Below are 21625 nucleotides of genomic sequence, written 5' to 3'. Positions count from 1 at the left end.
AATGAAAAAGTGATTTATATCTGTTTCTAAAAAAAGAGAACAAAAACAAAATTATTATTACAAAATCGAATTATTATTTTACTTACTTATATACGTAAGGACCAGTTTCTTGGAATCGCAGCTTGCTGTCTCGGCCATCTAAATACTCGTCACGATTTGTCACGTTAAACAGGTAGACCTTCAGATAGAGATCAACTTCAGGTGTCCGCCACATCTCGAAAATCTCGCCACCGTCGCCGAATGTTGACTTCCAATTAAAGAGCAATTCGTAGGGTCGGTATAGTAGTAGGAAGCAACCAGATGCGAGACTGAGCAAGCCCAGAATCATTAACCTGAAGGTATCTGCGGGCAAAATGGGCGAGGATGTTAAATTGAGGATTGTTGAGGATATGCTGAAATTATAGCAAAAGCACGAATAAAAAAATTTAGTGTATCTCGTGGCAGTGAAAATACCTCTAATCAACCACCGTTCTAACGGTGGTTCACAACGCTGCTTCTATGATTATTTCTCATATCGCCTCTCCGTGTATACTTAATTCAACTGTTTTTATTTTTTTGAAATTATCATACATATGTAATGACACGATTTACTGTATAACAATTTCAAGATAATCAATATTCGTGTCTTTGTATCATTAATCTTTACTATCATTCAAGATTTCCTTTTTTAATTGTAAAAAGTTTCATCACTTTTACATCTTAGAAGAATAAAAAAGATATTCTCCTATGTAAAAAGTAACACTATCAATTCAGTTGACTTTAATAGATTAGGATACTAAAACTTTATTTGCCAGGTTCGTTAACATAGAACTGTTATTTAACGCACTTTTCTTTTTGTCTTATTGTGTTTACAAATTTACGGCTTTCGACCTCAGCAACTTTGGTCACGGATAAACAACGATTACACGAACGTTAAAGCAACTTTCACAGGTCTCTTGAAATTGCACAATTTGTGCTCGCCGAGAAATTCTCTGCTCTTCTTTGATCGATGAGGCGCGCTGCATTGCGACTTTTGCAGTGGGCATTAGTGCGGTTAGAATAATAATGAGGGTCAGTGAAGTAAATAGCAATAATCTCTCAATCGTCTGTTGCGCGATTCCGTAACTTTTTGCTCCGAGAATAAGGAACAATGCTCAGTTGTTTACTCGATAAATTAAGCAGGCACGTGCTTTGAAACTGAGATCTTTTTACTTAGCTACTTCGTATAATAGCATAAAAAAAATCAATAATTATCACTTTACTCATTAATATAGCAATCGATATTAATTGATGTAAAAATTACTTATTTATGTATGAATGTAGTATGCATATAGAAATATGAATAAGCTTTAGAAATATGAATAATTTATGAATAAAATTCTTTGATTTGTCTACAAATTTTGTATTTTTCAATTTTTTTGATTGATAGAACTTTAAATTTTTAGGTCATTCTTATTATACTCTTTTCTTTTATTTTAATATACATTTTAAATATCCAAAATATAGTATATAAAATAATTTATTTGAATCCAATAATTTCTGCTCTTTTATGAATAATGTTTTGCAATCTAATAAACATAAACAAACATAAAAATAAAGTAAATGGTTTAATATTTCTTAATTTAATTTGGTTCTGTAAAAATATATTTTTGTAAGAATTTTTTATTTTTTAAGATATCTGATCTTTGAAATAGTATCTAGATTCAGTGAATTTAAATGAATATTTTTCAGTGATTTTTAATTATTCAGATCTTGTCTGATATATGCGCGTCTATTGTATGTACAAAAGCGTACTACGCAAATCCTTGAAGTATTAAAATTTATCACTAGCCGCCAGGCACATGACAAATTTGCGTATTATTATGTTACATTTTAAACAGATATAGGAATATGACATAAGGAAAGACCTTGGGTCTCTGAGATTATAAACGAATGTGTATTCCATTTCCGTTATTTTCAGGGAGAACGAAATGTCACATCTGATCTCTTGTATGAATAATTCGTCTTTTAATATGCAGACATTGTCATATGGGTTTAATATATGTAGCTTGTTTCTTTACACGACTTCTTGTTTTAAACATTATGCGGAAGATTAATAGGTTTTTTTCACAAAATGCATGTAGCTCTTTTACTTCCTGTTCTTTTAAGTTTTTTTATAAGCGCATCAATTTTTCGCAAATTTAGATTGATTTTGTTTCTCTTAACGCAAATATTTGTAGTTCTTTTATGGAACGTTCGATTATATTATTTCTTTAATCATACGCATGCCAACGAAATAGCCGAGGAATGTGTGTTCGAAGTGAGTAATCGAATTTCCGTGTTAAAGACTTTGTGGCCGATAAATCACATCTGTGCCGGTTGATGTGCGGGGTGCTTCACGCGTAATATCTCTATGTTTTATTGACATATTATAGCACCGACTTATGATGTAGTAAAGATACGTGTATAGACATAAGAGATAAAGATTAAAAATTGTTAACATCCGCGATTATAATTACAAAAGCGATTGCAGTTACTATAAGTAGTGAGAAACACATTGTCGCATCTAAGCATCTTTTTGCACTTTATTAGCGTGAATGACTCTTAATGATAATTGAACGCATATTGCGGCGCTAAGAGTGTTATCCTTTTTTTTTTATCACGCGATGTGCATTCTTATAGCGATCATGCCGTAGTCATTAAATAATCATTCTATAAATCATATTAGAGTCATGTTGTGTATTGTGGAAATAATAGGAGAGATTTAATCTCGAACTTGCACGCTCGTGCGAAGGTCACACATCACTTTGAAGTACATATCAATATCTTGAAAAATCAGATTATCTTACCGCGCCCACATGTATCATTCATAGCGCCATTCATTTGAATAAAGTTTCATAGATTGTAAATAAGAAATATTTTTGTTTTTATCGGAATCATATAAGCTTGAATCAGAATATCAATCCGCGCTACATCAACGCGGATGATATTTATATATTTATATTTTTATACCTTAATGATTTTTTATTTAGCTAAATTTTAAAGTTTGTACTTAAAAATTTTTAATATTATAAAACTGAAAGAAATATATATTAGAATGTTAATTTCCTGTCAATTACTCACATTTGTGCAGTACATAAAAATTTTGTGATTATTACACATTTTGCATGTATTGCAAATTTTAAATACATGACTTTACATTTACGAGCAATGTACTAGGGTAAGTCAAAAATTATCCGCAATATCCGAATAATGTTTTACTTGAAAAAATTGCGGATAATTTCTGACTTACTCTGGTACGTTGCTCATAAATGTAAATTTTGCATTTAAAATTTGCAATATATGCAAAATGTGTAACAATTACAAAATTTTTGTGTACAAATTTGAATAATTCCTCTTCGACAGGAAATTAACACGCGGTTTACATTTTGGCGAACAGTTTTTAATTTTACATAAATAGTAAATTATTTAATTAATATCATTAAATCACGTTAAAGAAACCTGTCGATATATGTATATTGCAAAAGCATAATTAGAAGAAAGATTTATTGTCAGGTTTATGTGCTCGTATAAAGTTGATAAACTCTGTACAAAGTACTGATTACGTTAAAATAATGATTAAAGGCAAAAACCAGTGGACGTTAAGTAAATGTCTATATGTCCGCGCAGATGTAATGCTATCTCGTAGTTGCCTAGACATAGAAAGACCGTGTTTTGCTCTCGCCTATTGCAAGATCGCCGTTAACATGCAGCTGTGTCGTAATAATTTTCCGGCATCGAGCCGTAATCGAGACGAGACTGCAAATGCACGATCAAATAGAAAGCGCATAGCTGTGTCGCGTTCCTGTATTCTACATTGTTTTACACTTAGCAGACGCGCACAGCAATTAGAGCTATTTATGCGCGAGACATGACGCTCGTATCAGTCCAACCAATTTTTATTAATTTTTTAAGATGATAACGTTACAGTTTGTAAATTTAAATATAAGATATAGGATTTAAGAAAGAGACGAGAAGTCAACAAGTAAAATGTCAATAATTTCTGCTTACTAAATTAACGACTATTAATTCCATTATCTATGAATGCATATTAAGTTCAAAATGAGAGCTTGTATATAATTGAAAGTGAGTATATATAAATCCATTAATTAACAACGTACTTAATTAATTTCTATTATTTTGTAAAAATATTTAAATTTTGCGCACTAGAGTTCACTGATAGTTTATCTATGTTCAAGATTTTCGCAAGCTACTAAATATAATCTAAGAAAGTGAGTTTCTCTCGTGCACTTTAGCCCGTTATTGCCTCACGTCCTACCATTTGCAATAAAAATCAATTTGATAATACGCGAAGTTAGTCGTCGCCGTCAGATTTTACTACCGCTTGATTTTATCTACGCGGTTTGCGGTAAAGTGCTGCTTCAACATGTAACATGCTGGTCCAGCGGCGTTTCACTTATCTCGCACTCTTTTATCGCTTGACAATCATCGTCATCGGGCGCGTTTTGTACGCGATCGCATTCTTGTCGGCATTCTTTATCTACGACGGGCATTGCGTAAATCCACAAAAGGTGGCATTACCGCGCAAGAGTACCGTTTGCATAACTGGCTACTCGGTAACTCTTTTAAGAGTACAGCTCTTCGTCGTTCCTGAAATACCATTTTCGACACTTTGTTAGTGACTACTAATGTATCTGCGTTTCTTGTGCGTACTTTTGTAACGGCTGTCGTCGTAGGCGATCTTTTCATGCTTTCCCCTTTTGTAGCATTTTATCTTACTTTCGCAAAACAATTTTCGTTCTTTTTGCAAAGCAAAGATTGGAGACTATATAATTATAATGTGAGTTCAATTTTGAATACAATATATGTAAAAAATTTGCTTTTGTATTTTATATTAAATGTCATATTTAAATTATTCTGAATAATACAATTTTAGTCATATTATTTTGCTTTTTGCATTGTCTTTAATTTCTAAATTATAATTTTACTTTACAATCAAACATTAAAGCACTTATTTATTTAATTACTTTTGTTCAATAACAGATGTTTTCTTTTTTTTATAATTAACTGCTTTCTGTTTTACAAAATGCGATCTTATTAAAGTCATAAGACAATTGAGCTGCCGACTAACTGCATAGCTTTAAAAATACGCAATCATCGAAACAAAGTGTGTGAAAAAAAAATTTAAAATAAAATAGACAATTATTGAACTGGTTTTGAGGTGTACGATAAATAAATTCAACATTGGACGCTACGCAGTAACATTCTGGATATTTCCGTCGATCAATTTTGTCTTTTTGCTTTGCGGCAAACCGGTTCTTCAATCAAAGTTGCATTTTTCTCGTTTGGATTTAGGTTTTCAATGCCATCATACGTGTGAGGAATATTCCAGTATACATTTAATACGCATTCGTACGTCATACAATGTGTATCCATCACTTTTCTGAGAGTTGTGCGCAATAATTATAGGTAGTGATGAATGTGTCATATAATGTTCAGATCGAATAAGGGATTTACATTCTACGCATTTTATAAGTGTATGTCATTGAAAATAGTTTTTGCGCGTTCTGCAATAGCTGTCCTTGTACAAAATAGTTTTAAAACAGCTTGCTGAATTTTACAAGTGTTATCCTGTAAAAACGTACATACATACATCAAAATCAATTTAAAATTGATACTTTCTTAGCGAAAACTTAAAGACTTAAATCTAAAGACGTATATCTAAAAACATATATCTATATTCAAAAGATATACATCTGAATCATACGAAAACTTGAAGCACGTGTATTTTTTTAATTTATTTAATTTTATAATTTAATATTTTTAATATATTTATTATTAGAAGTTAAGAAATGATGAGAAAAAGTGCCATTTAATGATAATTTCATCGAGAATAGATCGACTTTGTATTCATCAGAGTTTTTATTTCCGCATTGGAAATGACATATCATCTAGTAGACACGTCACATGTGATTTAGACGCCTTGGATGTAAGCCTATAAAAATGATAATTAAGGAGATAAGTGCGAATTACCAGACGAGACGATCGCAATCTCATGTGCGTTTTAGGTCAATGGTAAAATCACGTATTGTGCAGGATGAAAGAAAAAGCATTAGCTGCGGGAGAAATATACGCACGTTAACTTGATAGCTAACTGTCCGGTCCATTCGTCGTCGTGACTCGTCGTGTTCCGTTAAAGCAGATCGTACAGAATGAAACTTCCGCTGGTATAAAAATGAACACACACAATGCATTCTTCGCGCGTAGCTCGTAATGACCAATCGCTACCTGTTACGCACAATCTGTGCACGATTCGAATACAAGAGGTATATATACCACGTATGGGACGTTTTATTTCGCCGGGTCTATTTTTGCGAATCGCATATTTGCGTCTCGAATATTTAACGGATGAGCAGCGATCCGGTTTGCGGATGTGTAGGAATTTGTTTTTGGTAAAAGATAGAAATGCTTCTTATAATAAATAATCTTGTGATATGTTTTTAAAAGTCAACAGATTGAATAATTAAGATATGGAGATAAGTTTATCGCAGTGTCAACTCGTGAATATTAAATCTCAATATTTTTGAAACGAGTTCTCTTTATTTGAAACGTAATTTATTATTCGAGAATTCAGCAACACCAATCCACTTTTTTTAATTCCACAAATTTACAAATTTAACTCATATAGTCTTGTGTATTTATGTACTCAAAATTTAGTATCATGTATTTTAAAGCGCTTTCTTAAAGATCACATTTTTTAAAACTAATTAATATTAAAAATTTTTTAATTTTATGTTTAATATTTTAGCTCTTTGTACAATTTTGTGACAGGTATCATTTTGCGGCTGCTTGGCTGCCAGTTTCGAAACAATACAATCGCCAAAATGCATATACCATGCAGAATATATTTTATTCACACAGTTGCCCGCTTTTAAAATTCACGTCTCATTCGGTGAATGTATTAGCAATGCAAAATAGATCTGCGCGGAAGTGTCTTATGATACTTTGACAACGACTTTTGGGTGTCAGTGATGGCACTTGCCCGTTTGTAAGGTCACTCTCGCAATCGAGATTTCAGCATTTTTAGCATAACCTACCTTAACATTTTTTTATATATTGCCAGAATTGTTAAAGATCATTAATTAGTCAGAGAACAGTTATACGTGGAAATAGATTTTAAGCCGGACGACGACTTTTACTCGTTCAAACGGAAGTAAAATAGTATGTCACGCGTTAAGAAGCATGCTTTTGACCAACTTTTACTTTCACGCACGAATGTGCATGTAAATCATTCACGTGTTGTTAATTTAACTGGTTTCCCTTTCATGTATATGCCGCATACTGCGCTTGAAATAAACAGGTTTGAATATGATTAATTTATTTATTAGTCAAGCACTTTTATTTTTACTTTTATGTCGTTTAATCATTGGATTTTTTTCTATTTTTGTATTTATTATCATAATTGCCATTTTGTTAAATGTTTGATAAATCAGTGAGTTAAAATCTTTTATTGGCGCGAAAGTGTTTCGAAAATTTCTCTGCGACTGACAACACAAATTTAAAATTATTTGTATAATTTGTCGCTATTTGTAGCTAAAGTATCGATTTGCAAATTAATGTTAAAAATTTACATAGCAAATTGTATATATTACAATGTAAAAATATGTAGAAGAAATACAGCATTTATAAATTTACATATTGATATGTTTTTTTATCAATGCTATAAATAAATAGTATTGTGGAAATTGCGACTAATTTAATAGAGACAGAATTTAACGAAAAAATTTCACCAATTAAGCTTTATTATGCATGCAAAATAAATGTCAAGCGAATTAACGGTTTGTTCAAAACAATACGATAAAAGCAGTCGAACGAAACCGAAACTCTAAAGAAAAATTAAATCAGCTTTTATAGAGATAATTCATGACCGTATAAATTATTATATCGTTACATAACTGCACCAAATGCGAGAATAAAATGTAAAATTTAATAAATTATCAGATTTTATACACATCTCAAAATATCAGGCGATAAATATCACGAGGTGAAACGAGAAATTGTCTCAACGCACATTATGTTTTCAAGATAAATTTTGTGAACTAAGGCTGAGTTCCACTTGGTGATCGCAACGCTCGTGAACATTATCTATCTTTCTTTAACTTTCGATGAAAAACAAAGATAAAATGATTCCACAAGCGTTGCGATCGCCAAGTGGAACGTACCTTAAGAAGTAAATGCGAGTAATTAAACAGAGAGAAGACGCATTCCCATGATTCTACATTTTTGCCAACTTCTATGAAAAAAATCTCAACTTGCTGCTTTTACTTCTCACAATCAGACACAGAATTGTATATGATTTGATCGAGACTCTCCACGATGCGTATGTCCCGGGCGAATAACTGAGCGCGAAACGTGACTTGCCTGCCGAATGGCACATTTAAATTATTTATAAACAATGGACAGTCCATTTTTCTTTGTTTCAATTAATGATTAGAAACATTTGTCGATTGAATAGGAGATTTTAATTATTTATAAACAATAGACTATCCATTTCTCTTTGTTTCGGTTGATGATTAAATACACGTGTATTTAATGATGTACTAATCTAAATTAACGATGAGATACGTCGATCGTAATCTTCTTCGTAAAACGAATAACATAAATGAATAACAAGAAACGTGCCGAAACGGCATGCAACGGTAGTTTTGCGCGATGATTATTTTCGTGTGAATCAGACATTCGGCACGTATTATTTCATCTAACTATTGCGCTATCAATGCGTTCTTCAAGATTATCGATTTTCGGTTTAAAACAAAAAATTGATAAAACGAGTGGCTGTAAAAAAGTTCTAATTAATTTATTTAATAAAAGAATTTTAATGAAATGATAAGTACTTAGATCTCTCTTACAATAAAATAGTGTAACATAGCAATTTCAAAAAAATAATTTTTTTTTTTAATTATTTTTGTCAAAGATTGAAAAATAGTGCTATTAAAGTAAACATGATGAACTGAAATATTTCATAAAAGTGTATTATTTAATATTCTACTTTTGTATTAAATATCAAATTTTTATTATACAATATAATTAGTTTTGAAAATACTGATTGCAATTTATATGTAATTTTTTCATAGTGTTATACATATATTCTTATTACAAAAATAATCTTATATTTATATATATATTCTACTAATTTTATTGCTTATATAGAATCATTGTGCAAATTTCAACAATTCAAATGTTGAAAAAATTAAGAAACTTAGCTATCTATGATATCAGTATTGAGTGTGAAAAAATACCATGGAATTCGTCGTATTTTGTAAGAGTTGCGTAAACAAATAAAGTTGCACGATTTAACAAAGGCTAATCACAGCGTAAGAGAGATAAATGAGAAATTATTTTTTATGATTTTCAGGAATGGCAATTTTGAAACAGAATCGCGCGGTAGATATCGAAATAATCGTCGTGATCATGGTGTTATTATATCCGCAGCAAATTGCGTAGTACATTTAATAGATAAGTAACAGATAAAGTGAACACGCGGTTGCGATTTAATCGATTGCACAGGCACGTATATTCGTCTAAAATATTTCTTTTCATTTGGCATAGATCTTTTTAACGACTTCAATGCTCATGCATTGCATTTTGTATGCATTACTCTTGTCGCGCTCTGTCACACGAGAAAACTAAATGCCAGCAAGGAGTGGTGCAATAAACCGGTTGCTCAAAAATGCGTACTATGATCTGAATGCAAGAGTAATCAATCAACAATCGTATGAAGGTTGTCATGAGAAAGTGATATCAGGCTTATTCATGTTTATTATTAATTAAACTTTATCTCGTTATTCATTCCGTTGATTTTTTCATTCATTTGGCACGAATATTTGCTTAAACCCGAATTTTATTTTCCGTATCGAGTTGTCTTTAGAGAATTCTTTTATATTCTCATTCTCATAACCTGTTCTTTTAATCTTCATCAGCAAATAAAAGCTTGAATGCGGTTTATCAAGATTATTGCAAATCTTGGTATGAGAAACGATACACATTGAACATAAATTTCTTTCTTTGAATATATATAAAAATGTTCTGTTTTGAATGTATTTGAAATACGGACACCCTTAATTATTCATTTAAGTGCCCATTTTCCTCTCTTCGTCCGAAATGGTGTTATTATGTCCGCAGCATACAAATTATGTATAGTACACTTAACAAGCGCACACTTGCGATTTAACCGATTATATAGGTATATCCATGCAAAAATTTTTCTTCTCAACAAATTTTCAATGTTGCAATTCGGGGAAGGTCGATATTTCGCATTCGGTAGAACGGAGAGGTTTAAATAGATTGCTGGCTTTCGGTCCAGCGCTCGCTTTTCTTTATTTTTACTCTAACTATATCGTAACCCTAGAACCAGTTTTTTCGCGGCAATTATATACTCTCGAGTTGTTCGATTTTTGGCCGTATTTCTTTTACCTAGAAAACGCTGCTCTTTTTTCACGAAAACAAGTCAGATGCAATCCTTCGGCGATATACACCTACAAGAATATTTGCATTTTTCTTCGCAATATTACCGAAATCAGCGAACGGACGTTTTTATCGAATGAAACTTTTTCTCTCATGAATACATCTTGCATTTCTTCGATGTTTGTGTTATATCTTTTTTGCTTATATCATTTCAATCAGAAAGTAAAATATAAACTTTGGAAGTCCGCATCGTAAAGTTGGTAAAAAGCGATCGTTTAAATTGTGATGTATTGATTTCGAACATTTTTTGAATCGTATTTTTATCGCGTGACTAATGCCAAGTGCAGTCATCGAATTTTTCGCAAACGTGATCTTCGATTCTAAACTGATAATCAAAAGAGAAAGATATCTATTAGATACTAAGAAAAATAAGAAATCTACTAAGAATCTGCTTCAAAGCTCAGAAAACTTGCATGCACTGCTAATTTAACATACTCACTTTTTTCAATTGCATGCAAATCTTTTTAAGCCATTAACATCCGAAGTGGAGCGAAACATATTGCGTGCATCTATGTTTTTCAATGCTTTTGGTATAATATTTACATTTATGATCAATTATGCACTCATTAACTGCTCTTAGAGAGTAATTAGATCTGCTTTTCTTGTGTTGCAATTTTTTAATAAAAAATTTTTTTAATCTTATATCGCACATTTTTGCAATATAAATTTTTATTAGAGCTATGTTAATTGAGAAAAAGTCTACGCACATAAGAAAATAGTGTAGTACATAAATATCAGAAAATGGATCTATTATAAACTGTGTAAAGTATTTTCGAATTTTTTATCCGCAATCAGCAACATATTTTGTTTTTAATAAGGAAGTTGAAATGCTACAAAGGCCGTCTACATTAAACGAAACCTTACTTGTTCACATATCTCTCTCTTCCTCATACACAAAAAAGTATATTCTCATTCTCTATATGGCGTATATAGCCTTGAATTCGCGAATGTTGCTCTGCGATCTGAAAATTTTATAAATTTATCTCCGGTTGAGGAGGTAAAATATGTGTCCTTGCTATTGTTTGACATTATTTGACTCTGAAACAAAATATCTTGTTACTTACATTTTGGCCACCTTCGTCTATTGTTAGAATGCACTGGTAAAGCTGTGTTCAGGAATCTGTTCACCACTATCGAAGATTTTCTCCGAATGTTATTTGAGACATGTGACAGCGTTCTTGTCTCATCCTGTTCGCCGGGATTAGAATTCACGTTGGCCGTTGAATAATTCCGGCAACGCGACAGGGTATTCCATATTACCATGAGATCCTTCATGTTTGCGGCAGTTCAGTTTTTTTTGCGTGACAAATAGAATCACAAGGCAAGTGTTCAGCTTAGAAATTTTGGCGTAGCCAAAATTCAGTAACTCAAATGGCGATCTATCGCCGGCAATTCAATGGCGACGAGTTCGACGACTGACGGCAGCTAGTGGCGAGTCTCACCACTTATCGCGCGAAGCTCGATGACAGCTTGCGGAATTAAACGTCGTATTTTATAATACCATGTAATTTTCGTCGGGCAATTTTCGTCTGTTACACGTGCGATTTCGACACGTTTGATCTTCAAACTTTCAATTTGTACTTCGGCACGGGCCCTTCACTTTTTTTCTGCGCGTTTCGTCTCCACGTTCGATCGGTATCGAACACGTCCTCGCGAGTGATCTTCTTTAATCAGTATCGATTTTCGATGCTTTCGTCCGAACTGAATTATTCGCGAATCAATTACGAGAAACGCATGACGATTTCCGAAATGATGGACTGTTTCAGATGATCTCGTTGTTCCGGGTGACGCTCGCCAAAATGATTAGCGTGATAAGCTCGCGATACACTACGCTGACAGTTTAGGATCCTCTGGCTTTTGTCTATCTCCACCACCTGTCGTTATGTTACTTTGCTCTTCGTACGGGTGTAGGCAGAATACGCTTTGGTAGAGAGTGGCGGAAACGCGGATCCCGACGCGGATTTGAAAAATATATTACTCCCACCACGATGTAGCCGTGCATGGTTCGTCGTCCAGTGTCGCGACCGGTAAGCACGTGGAGCGACGGCCAATCGGATTACGAGATTGCCATCCCACCGCGAAGAGTTCGCGGTTACCTGTTCACCGTGATACTCGGGGGATCTCCGGCTTCTTCGGTCAGAGGTAGACATCAAGGTCGTTTGTTGATTCATTGTTTCAGGGTGGGTATTTTCCGCCTGCCCTTTGCGGTGAACGATCGTTTCTCGTGTTATTAAGTATGACTGGATCAGCATTTAATTTATTCGTGTTGAGTGTTAATGTGCGGCACATTTAACCCCTTTTGGACTCGTGAAGCGGTCGTAATTTACGGGCCAATATTGACAAACATGAGTCGAATTTGTGGTATATACAGTCACACGAATGCCTTAACACATGCATTTGTCAACGAATGTCAAGGTACATTCGAATTAGAGTGTAAAATTCACACTCGTGCAAGTTTATGTGTTACGGCATTCTTGTGACTGTGCGTACTTATTATGGATTAGATAATTGTTTGTCCCAGCGCGTAAGCGCTGTTGTTGACTATGCACACATAGTCACAAATTAAATCGTAAGGCACGGGATTAATCTGAGTATTAATATTAAAAATATATTTTATTTTTAGAAACAGAGGTTATATCAGTGACCATAACAAACGTCATAAACTCAAAAGCGGAAGTCATATAAAGATAGTACAGTTATAGCGAGCAAATGAAACGAGAGTAATCTTGAGAGCTCGGACTAAGAGAAAGTGTAGCAATTGATCGTAAACGTAATTACTTCCTGGTGGATCGGTGAGTGATCTAAAATGTGTGAGCAATGAGATTAATTTGAAGTTTAATTCACCTTGCAATTTTATTCACTCGATTGCGATAATATTATTTGCGAATTATATTTTGTGAAGTAATATAATATGTCATTTACACACATAACTGTGTTTATATTATGTCATATAATTATGCTACTGGCTATATTATCTTACTTCATAAAACACACTTTGAACGACATAACAGAGAGAGCAAATTAATTCGGAAGAGAATAAATTCAATTATATAGAATTTTTTTGTTTATTTTTACTGTCAACGCAAAAGTCGAATTGATATGTTTATAAGAATGTTGAGGTCATACAAAAACATGTTTTTATCTCGAATTTAATTTAATGCTAGCGAGCTCATGAATTCGGGTTATTCTCGATTCATGTAGATCAGATAAGAAATAATCAAATTATACGATTATTATTATTATTATTATTATTATTAGTAACGATTATTAAATATGAGCAAACTTTAATGTGAAAGAAACAGAATTAATTTGCACTGCACAAGAAAATACGTTTTTGATTTTAATTAGACTCTTTCAATTTCTGTGCAAATTAGATAATTGGTTACATACTTAGAGTTACTAATTACATATTGTGTACGTAGCTTATACTTATTTTATCATTCCATACGTAAAGAACATCAAAAATTCTCTCGTAATAAAGGTGATTCTCTTGTAGTAATGAAAACAATATATCATAGTAAATTAAAAGAAAAAAAAGAAATTTTAATATTAAATAGGTTTTGGAATATATTTTGCATTAAAATTTCAAACTTGATATATTGCAATTTTATAAACTAAAATTTAAATACATAAAATTTAAATATTAAAGAATTCAGCAAATACAGAATTAATAAAATAATTATATAATTGTGAAATAAAAATAAAAAAATATTATGTAGATTATATTACAAAAAATACAAATTATACAATTGGAAATTTTACTCTTTGCATTGATTAACAAGATATAGTTTATTTTTTATCAGCTTTCTATAATTTGCGTTTCTGACATTGAGATTTTGCAGTCAACAACTTAGCTTTTTTTTATTAAAAGTTTTTATTGATGTTTGTCTTCGTGGAAAATGACATAACATGTGACTAGAACTAAGTAGTCATTAAAAATGTATTGCGAAATGTTTACTACCACTGCATAACAAAATGTCTAGTATCCGATTAATATTGATTAGCACAGTTAATGCTTTTCTGTTCCATATCCATCTAATTGTGCATCTAATGTTGCATGCTACTACGTAATGTTTTTGTCGATTAAAGTGTCCTGCGATACTAAGGACAAGAAAATCTTAGAAATTGACGTCCGCAATTTCACAAGAAACAATCGTAATTTTCTGATACCGCACATTATGTAATTTTGTTTAATTATTCGGCACGGCGAGCGCAGGCAGGCATTGCAAATGCGTATTAGATCTGTTGTTCCGCATACGCGCGATAGGAAAAAAACACTTCCAACGTAATCTACTTAAGAAAAAAACGAAAAAAGTAAATACAGTAATTGAGGTACAACAGAAAATTAAATTGATCACTCTTGGTTTCGCAGTAGAAACCTGTCATACTGATGTTCGCGTGTCTTGCCATATCACTGCAAGGTGATTTTACTGCAAGCAGTGAACATGAGATCTACGTCCTTGCTGATCTTGATCTAGTTTGTATAGTTTAACGTCATTGAACGCTTAAAACGAATGCGATGTGTCACGATTTTTTTTGCGTCCAGCAGTATTATACTGTATACTGGAAAACCGGTCAGATTCATCGACTACGCATCCTGGAATATTCCAGAAAGGTTGCGAACGATTGATACTGAACCGCTACCTGAATGTCCTCTTTATGTATAACTGGTTATACATTGTCCCGTGATATACATTTTTCAGAAATCCGGCTCAGAAATTTCCGTTTTTTAAGTGACATTCTGTTTCGTCATTGTAATCTAAGAATGCTGATGATTTATTTAACATTTAATTCAAAAAAAGTTGATAAAAAGCTTATATCATTTAACTTAATTTGTAAATTAAATTAAATTCTTTTTTATCACGAAGTTGCAATTCAGACGTTCGGAATAAAATTGCAAGTTTTTTATAACTTATAAATTTGTATAATTAATTTTTTTATCCTCTTTAAACAAGTATTTTTAAATACATAAAACGTGACAACATTTGTTTAATAGTATATGGAATTACAATGACATATAATAATTACCATTCTAGTTTGTAAAACTTTGGACGCACTATATGTATATGTATAATAAGCATTTTTAATATTTGTCTTAAAATATTTCCGACAATTATCTTACGCTTGTCACCGCGTTATTAAACAGGTTATGCATCAAGGAAATAAATTAGGAACTAAATTAGGCAGAATAAAATGGTATTCAAGGTTTTGATATATCTATTAAAAATTCTGAATTAGACGTAGGTGCTTTCTACGAAAGCGTCTAAGAGTGAGCGTGTAAGTTTACATATAGTAGGCTTTACCGGTTTCTGAAGTCAATAGCCTTGCGCGATGTTCAAGGTTACGAGATCCAAATGAATTATTTTGCGACATATTCTGGTTGTCGGCTTTTCGGTCGTCAGTATTCGGCTTTCTTTTGCCTTGAACGGGTGTATTTTTTATCGATTTATGCAAATAATTATTTCTTTTATTTGTATTGAACCCACAATCTCCATGGGCTGCTGAAAAACGCAAACTATAAAAAAACTACTATTTTTTATCTAGAAATCTTTAATAACGAAATTTTGACATTATTTAGGTAATAATTATATTGCGACTTGGATAATCTAGTTTTATACATACATAGCAGTATTATTATTTTTTTTTTTTTTTGAGAAATAGTTTAACACGATTTGGTTTGTTATCGTGGGTTACAAGCATCGTTGATTACATATAATTTGATCTTTCGATGTTCCGTTAACCTCTTATCAAAATGTTCGTAGTCAACGAAGCTTGAACGCAGTCATCGCGTAGAACCGGCATTACGATGATAGCTGGTTTACCGATTATCCGCTTGTTGCGTTTCCGTGGCATCATCGATATCGATTAGCGACACAATTCCGCGTTTATAGCTCGGAGCTATTCTGGCTGTTTCCACTCTCTTGTCGTAAAGTGGAAAGGTACTACGATATTGTCTATAAAAAAAGACATAGTCATGTCTTGAGATGAAGTAGTGGCTACTTCAAAGATCAGGCGAAGTGTATTAGCATCTAGAGCAAAATGTGCATTCTGATCGAGACATAAGCTTTTCAAAACAAAGTTAAATTTTTCCTACAAATAATGTATATGTTCAAAGCTTAAAATATTTTTTATAACATTTTTTATATAAATAATATATAATATCCAATATGAATTTATCATTAAATCTTATTTAATTCTAGTAAAGCATTGTTTGTGATGCAATATTCAAATTGATTATTGTGTATCTCACAAAATATATAAATGTTAAATGATATTAAATGATAAAAACTTGTTTTTGAGACTGCGTCGTAACATTAAGCTGACCCATAAAGAAAGCCATAAATTTCTTATTTTATTATTTCAATGCAGTTTTTATTTTATTTACTACAAATAATTTTAACATTAAACAAAATAAAAAACAATTTATTGTTTACTTTATTGACATAAATTCTTGTTTTTAATAGTTAATTGTTCGTAATAGTCAATTATTTTTAATAGTCGATTTACTATTCAAATTGAGATTATTATATTTAAATTAATTTTATATATTATACGTATTGTACATACGCGCGCGCGTCATGCCATAAGTCACAAATTATTCTAAATTATTTATATTGTTTTAGATTTGTATCAGCGCAATGAAAATTTAATTGTATATTATAAAAAAATTTAGAATGATTTATATTAGACTTTTTTTTTCTAAACTATTTTTGTTCTGGATGTTTTCTTCGACACTTCTCTCAGAATGTTTCAAAAATGGAAGAAATCAAGCAAAATCAAAGTGTTATTTTCTTTTCAGTTCAAGTTATTATGATAAATGCGCAGATTGATACGTAAAAATCAATATTTTTTGCAATTGAATAAAAAGTAACGATTAATCAATATTGAGGTCACCCTCATAAATCGTCCTTATTTTAGTTAAATATAAAGACGCTTATTTCACACATCCGTATCTTGCATTATCGCTTTTAAATTATGCGTGAATTCGTTATGAAATTTTTATATTGATCGTTCTCGTTTAACGCTATTATGATTGACATGTTATCGATTATTGTTAGAATTCAAGGGAATAAAAATCATTTCCGATATAAAGAAGTACTCAATAATTGCTTCGAGAAAATATTCGTTGAAAACGAGATATTTTTTCGTTTTGTACGAGATTCATCGGAAAATCATAATTAGTCTATCATATTTTCTAACAAACTAGAAAACCAATTTGTTTTTATTTTTCAAAAAAATTTTAAGAGCAGGTTATCGATATAAGAGAGATCGATCAAAGATCGAGAGCATGGTCTATTATGAGCATGGCATCGATATGCACGGTATGCATGCTATGTATGTCCTTTTCTTTTTCAATATTACGGTTTACGTATATCATAAAGCCTATATTACCTATTTTAGTTACAATAGGCATGCAATGCCGTGGTCATTGGAGATAATTGTCGTTATCATAGCGGGTGGTCAGTCACGTGCTTACAACACACATTGTCACATGTGACGTCGCATGTGTTGATTCGTATTCATAACGCTGAAAGGCGATTTTGAAAGGACGCGTAGTCGTTACAAGATCACACTATTTTGTTCTGACATCACATTATTACGTATTATTATGCATTTTTGTGCATTAAGTCGGGCCAAAATTAAAAGTATCTGTATTTAATAGATAGGTATGTTTATCAAGATCAATTTTCGATTAAAAAATTGCCAGTACAATGACAATGGAATTTGGTAATTATCATATAATTGATTTAAAGAAATAGATTGTGTTGTTTTTATTTTGTTTTATAATTTAGTAAAGATGAGCAGTATATATGAACATGTGATCAAAGAGAAATTCTAACTATTAATCAGAAATTAAAGTTAATGAAATTTTGATGAGAGCTAAACATTTCTTGATTATCATTTTTTAGCTACAATATATTTAGCTAAAATATATATATATATTTAATATAATTCTTCTAGAAATATTTTTATTAGTTCTAGACATACATAATTAAGTGTTCGTCAATGCGCAATTATTAATACAAATAACTTTAATAACTTCGATATGACGTAAATAAATGAATCATATAATAGTAAATTTTTCCTAGATCGGAATGTTCTGCATAATTAGAAAAAAAATTACAACTGATGATTGATGATAATAATTGATGGAAAATTGGTTGTAATTGTTGAAGATTGTGTGTCTTATTCATGTTAGTAAATGTTAGTAAATATTTTACGATGTGTTTATGATTTAATATTATGAATATGATAGAAATGTAGTTAACAAAAATAAAAAGAATTGAAGGAAAAAAAAAATTTATTACTTGTAACATAATTTAAAATCATAAATACTTTGTTTAATATAGGCTCTCTAAAAAATTAACAGATTTAATATCACAATCAGTATCTTTAAATTCAAATTTAAAATTTAAATCTAAATTCAAAAATGGCAATTGTAAGGCAGAAGTTATTAAATATTTTTTTAAAGAGAATTACATTATTAATTTGATTATTTTAACTTTATTTTTTATAAAGACTTATTTATTTAAATTTTAGAAACAAATTTTTGATTGTTTTAGCATTAATTGTTAAAAAAATGTTTTTCTTATAAATTTATTATAAAGTAAAGTTAACTTGAAATTAAATAAAGAACTAATTTTTAGCATCAACATATAGTACCCTTTAATCTCTCAAAATTTCTTTATTTTCAATTGTTTCAATTGTTTAAATTAAATTTTAATTTAAACAATTGAAACAATTGAAAATAAAGAAATTTTGAGAGATTAAAGGGTACTATATGTTGATGCTAAAAATTAGTTCTTTATTTAAAAGGTTTAATTTTTAGTTCTTTATTTAAAATAAAGAACTAAAAATTAGTTCTTTATTTCGAAGGTCGTATAAATCTGTCCGTTAACTTATTCCGTAGTCATCGGAACTTTCCAATTCTGCTATTGTAAATTAGCATCGGCGATAAGACGTACAAACTCATTCTACGGATTTAAACATCCTGCACGTGATGGGAATTGCATTGTACATCGGAATTTCTGCATTTCATCTTCGATTCCGTTTAATCGATACGAAGCAGATAAATGACTGTATGTGATGACAATAAAAAAATACCCGTCCGTAGGAATAATTACAACGTATAAGTATGACGCGATAGCTCACAAAGTTTAACAACCATCGTAATATTCCTTTCCGGTTATACATTAGCGTTAATTTCGATTAACTGTGTCTTGTGAGTAAAAAAATTACTATTAACAGAAAATAACCTTTTATTTTAACAGAATTTAATAGATATCAAGATCCCGTTTAATGTTGCACATGTTATACAAAAAACACGGATAATAATTTTATAAAGCTTATCACAATCTTTTAATTTGAAAGAGTTATCATGTTAAAACATTAAGAAATTAAGATTTCACAGTTATTTTCAAGTTGTTTTAGGATTATTATTTCAATGCATTTTTACTATGTAAATATATTCTGTAAAACAATTCAATAAATTTATACAAATAAAATGTAAAAATTACATGATAAATAATGAAAATAAATACTAAATAAATTACACATAATTTAAAATAAGTTTGTTGTAATTTATTAATTTATTAATGTAAATTTATCGAATTTTTTTATAGTGTATAAGCAGAAGGCTTTCGAACTTTGATTCAACGCGCTTTAATTTTTTTCTTTACGTCATTTACGTTTCCTTTACGTTATTTACGTTTTATTGCAAATTGCATTAAGCTGCAACATTTATAGTTTATATTTTCATTTCCAATTCAAATGATGATTATACAGGGTGTTTCATAATGTCCGTGCCAGCGTTCGTGTGCGGGTAGAATGCGGTAAACTGAATAGAAAAGTCCTGTACCATTTTGCAATTTTTGCAATAATAATTGAGATATTAATTAAAAAGGATTGACGAATAATCGCGCGTTGCACGCGGCTAGACCATAGGCTGTACACTCTAGGCGTGATAGCAACGAGGATCACACGGCAACGAAAAATAACAACATGTATTACTCTTGCTCTTGCCATGCGTTGTTATTTTTCGTTGCCGTGCGATCCTTGTTGCTGTCACGCCTAAAGTGTACAGCCCATAATCTAGCCGCGTGCAACGCGCAATTATTCGTCAATCCTTTTTAATTAATATCTCAATTATTATTGCAAAAATTGCAAAACAATAAAGGACTTTTCTATTCAGTTTATCGCACTCTATCCGCACACGAGTGTTGGCACGGACATTATGAAACACCCTGTATATGATTCTCATACTGTAATTCAGTGCATTAAAAATGTGCTGCGGATTAATCAAGTAATATTTAAAATATGAAGTCTGTGGATCAAAGAACTTCTCTTTGACATCCAAGATCTTTATAAATATAAGTGAGATAATTTTTCATTTTTGGACAATAACTTAGGATATGTGTGAATATAATAATTATATGCAAACAGAATGCAGAAAATAATTTACAATTATAAATAAATATATAACAATTATTGTAAATTATTCTGTTCTGTTTATCGTAAAATAATTAAAATTTATACTGTAATGCTAGATCTTTTTCTACTCTAAACACTTTTCAATCTTTTTAATAATATTAATGATTCTAAATCGCTGTTATTTTTACTTTTTTTTTGTTGGCATCTTTTAAGCCTTTTATAAATGCACTCTCATGCACGACAAAAGTCTCGAGTCGGAGAATGCACGATTTTTTGCTTATAATGAAAAAGAAACGAAAAAGAACAAACAAAAAAGAAGAAACCAGAAAAAGGGGTAATGGCATGACGTCAATACTAAGAAAAAAAGAATTACTTCTGGAAGATTCTACAACCCAAAGTAACAGTTATAGCCCTGTAACCAGTTTTACATTGCAAGTATTATACTTTTAACATAAAAGTAAAAATTCTCTGCTGCTTTTTTCGCAGGTTCAGAGTAATATTATATATTGCATACGGTATTACGTGTATCTTTTTTTTAACTGCGCATCCGCAATTAAATATGCATTAAACGTACAATCAAGTTTTATGAAAAAAGTGCATAAGTCTGGAATAGCTTTTTATTTAAATTTGGAATTTCCATATTTAATATATTTTAGCGTTAATAAAAAAATTATTAGTTTAAAGCTATTATTATATTTGGCTTTTTGAGTCG

General features: G+C 31.0%; 1 protein-coding gene across 3 annotated transcripts in view; it reads right to left on the bottom strand.

Annotated features, from left to right (window-relative positions):
- Positions 1 to 21625, bottom strand: part of LOC105671836 (scavenger receptor class B member 1) — a 40149-nt gene that overhangs the window by 14065 nt on the left and 4459 nt on the right. Inside the window, exons 1-2 of one of the 3 annotated variants that reach the window (XM_012366317.2) lie at positions 11547 to 12892; positions 87 to 342 (exon numbers count right to left, since the gene is read on the bottom strand). In XM_012366317.2, the coding sequence (XP_012221740.2) occupies positions 87 to 342; positions 11547 to 11757 (467 nt within the window). In that variant the 5' untranslated portion in view covers positions 11758 to 12892. Of the gene's footprint in view, positions 1 to 86; positions 343 to 826; positions 1237 to 11546; positions 12893 to 21625 lie in introns of those variants that run through there. The other 2 variants (XM_067356987.1, XM_012366318.2) reach the window with 2 other exon arrangements.

Source organism: Linepithema humile, chromosome 6 (assembly GCF_040581485.1).
Source record: "Linepithema humile isolate Giens D197 chromosome 6, Lhum_UNIL_v1.0, whole genome shotgun sequence".
Classification (NCBI taxonomy): domain Eukaryota; kingdom Metazoa; phylum Arthropoda; class Insecta; order Hymenoptera; family Formicidae; genus Linepithema; species Linepithema humile.
The sequence above is the reverse complement of the archived record's forward strand: the minus strand, read 5'-3'. Positions and strand labels throughout refer to the sequence as shown.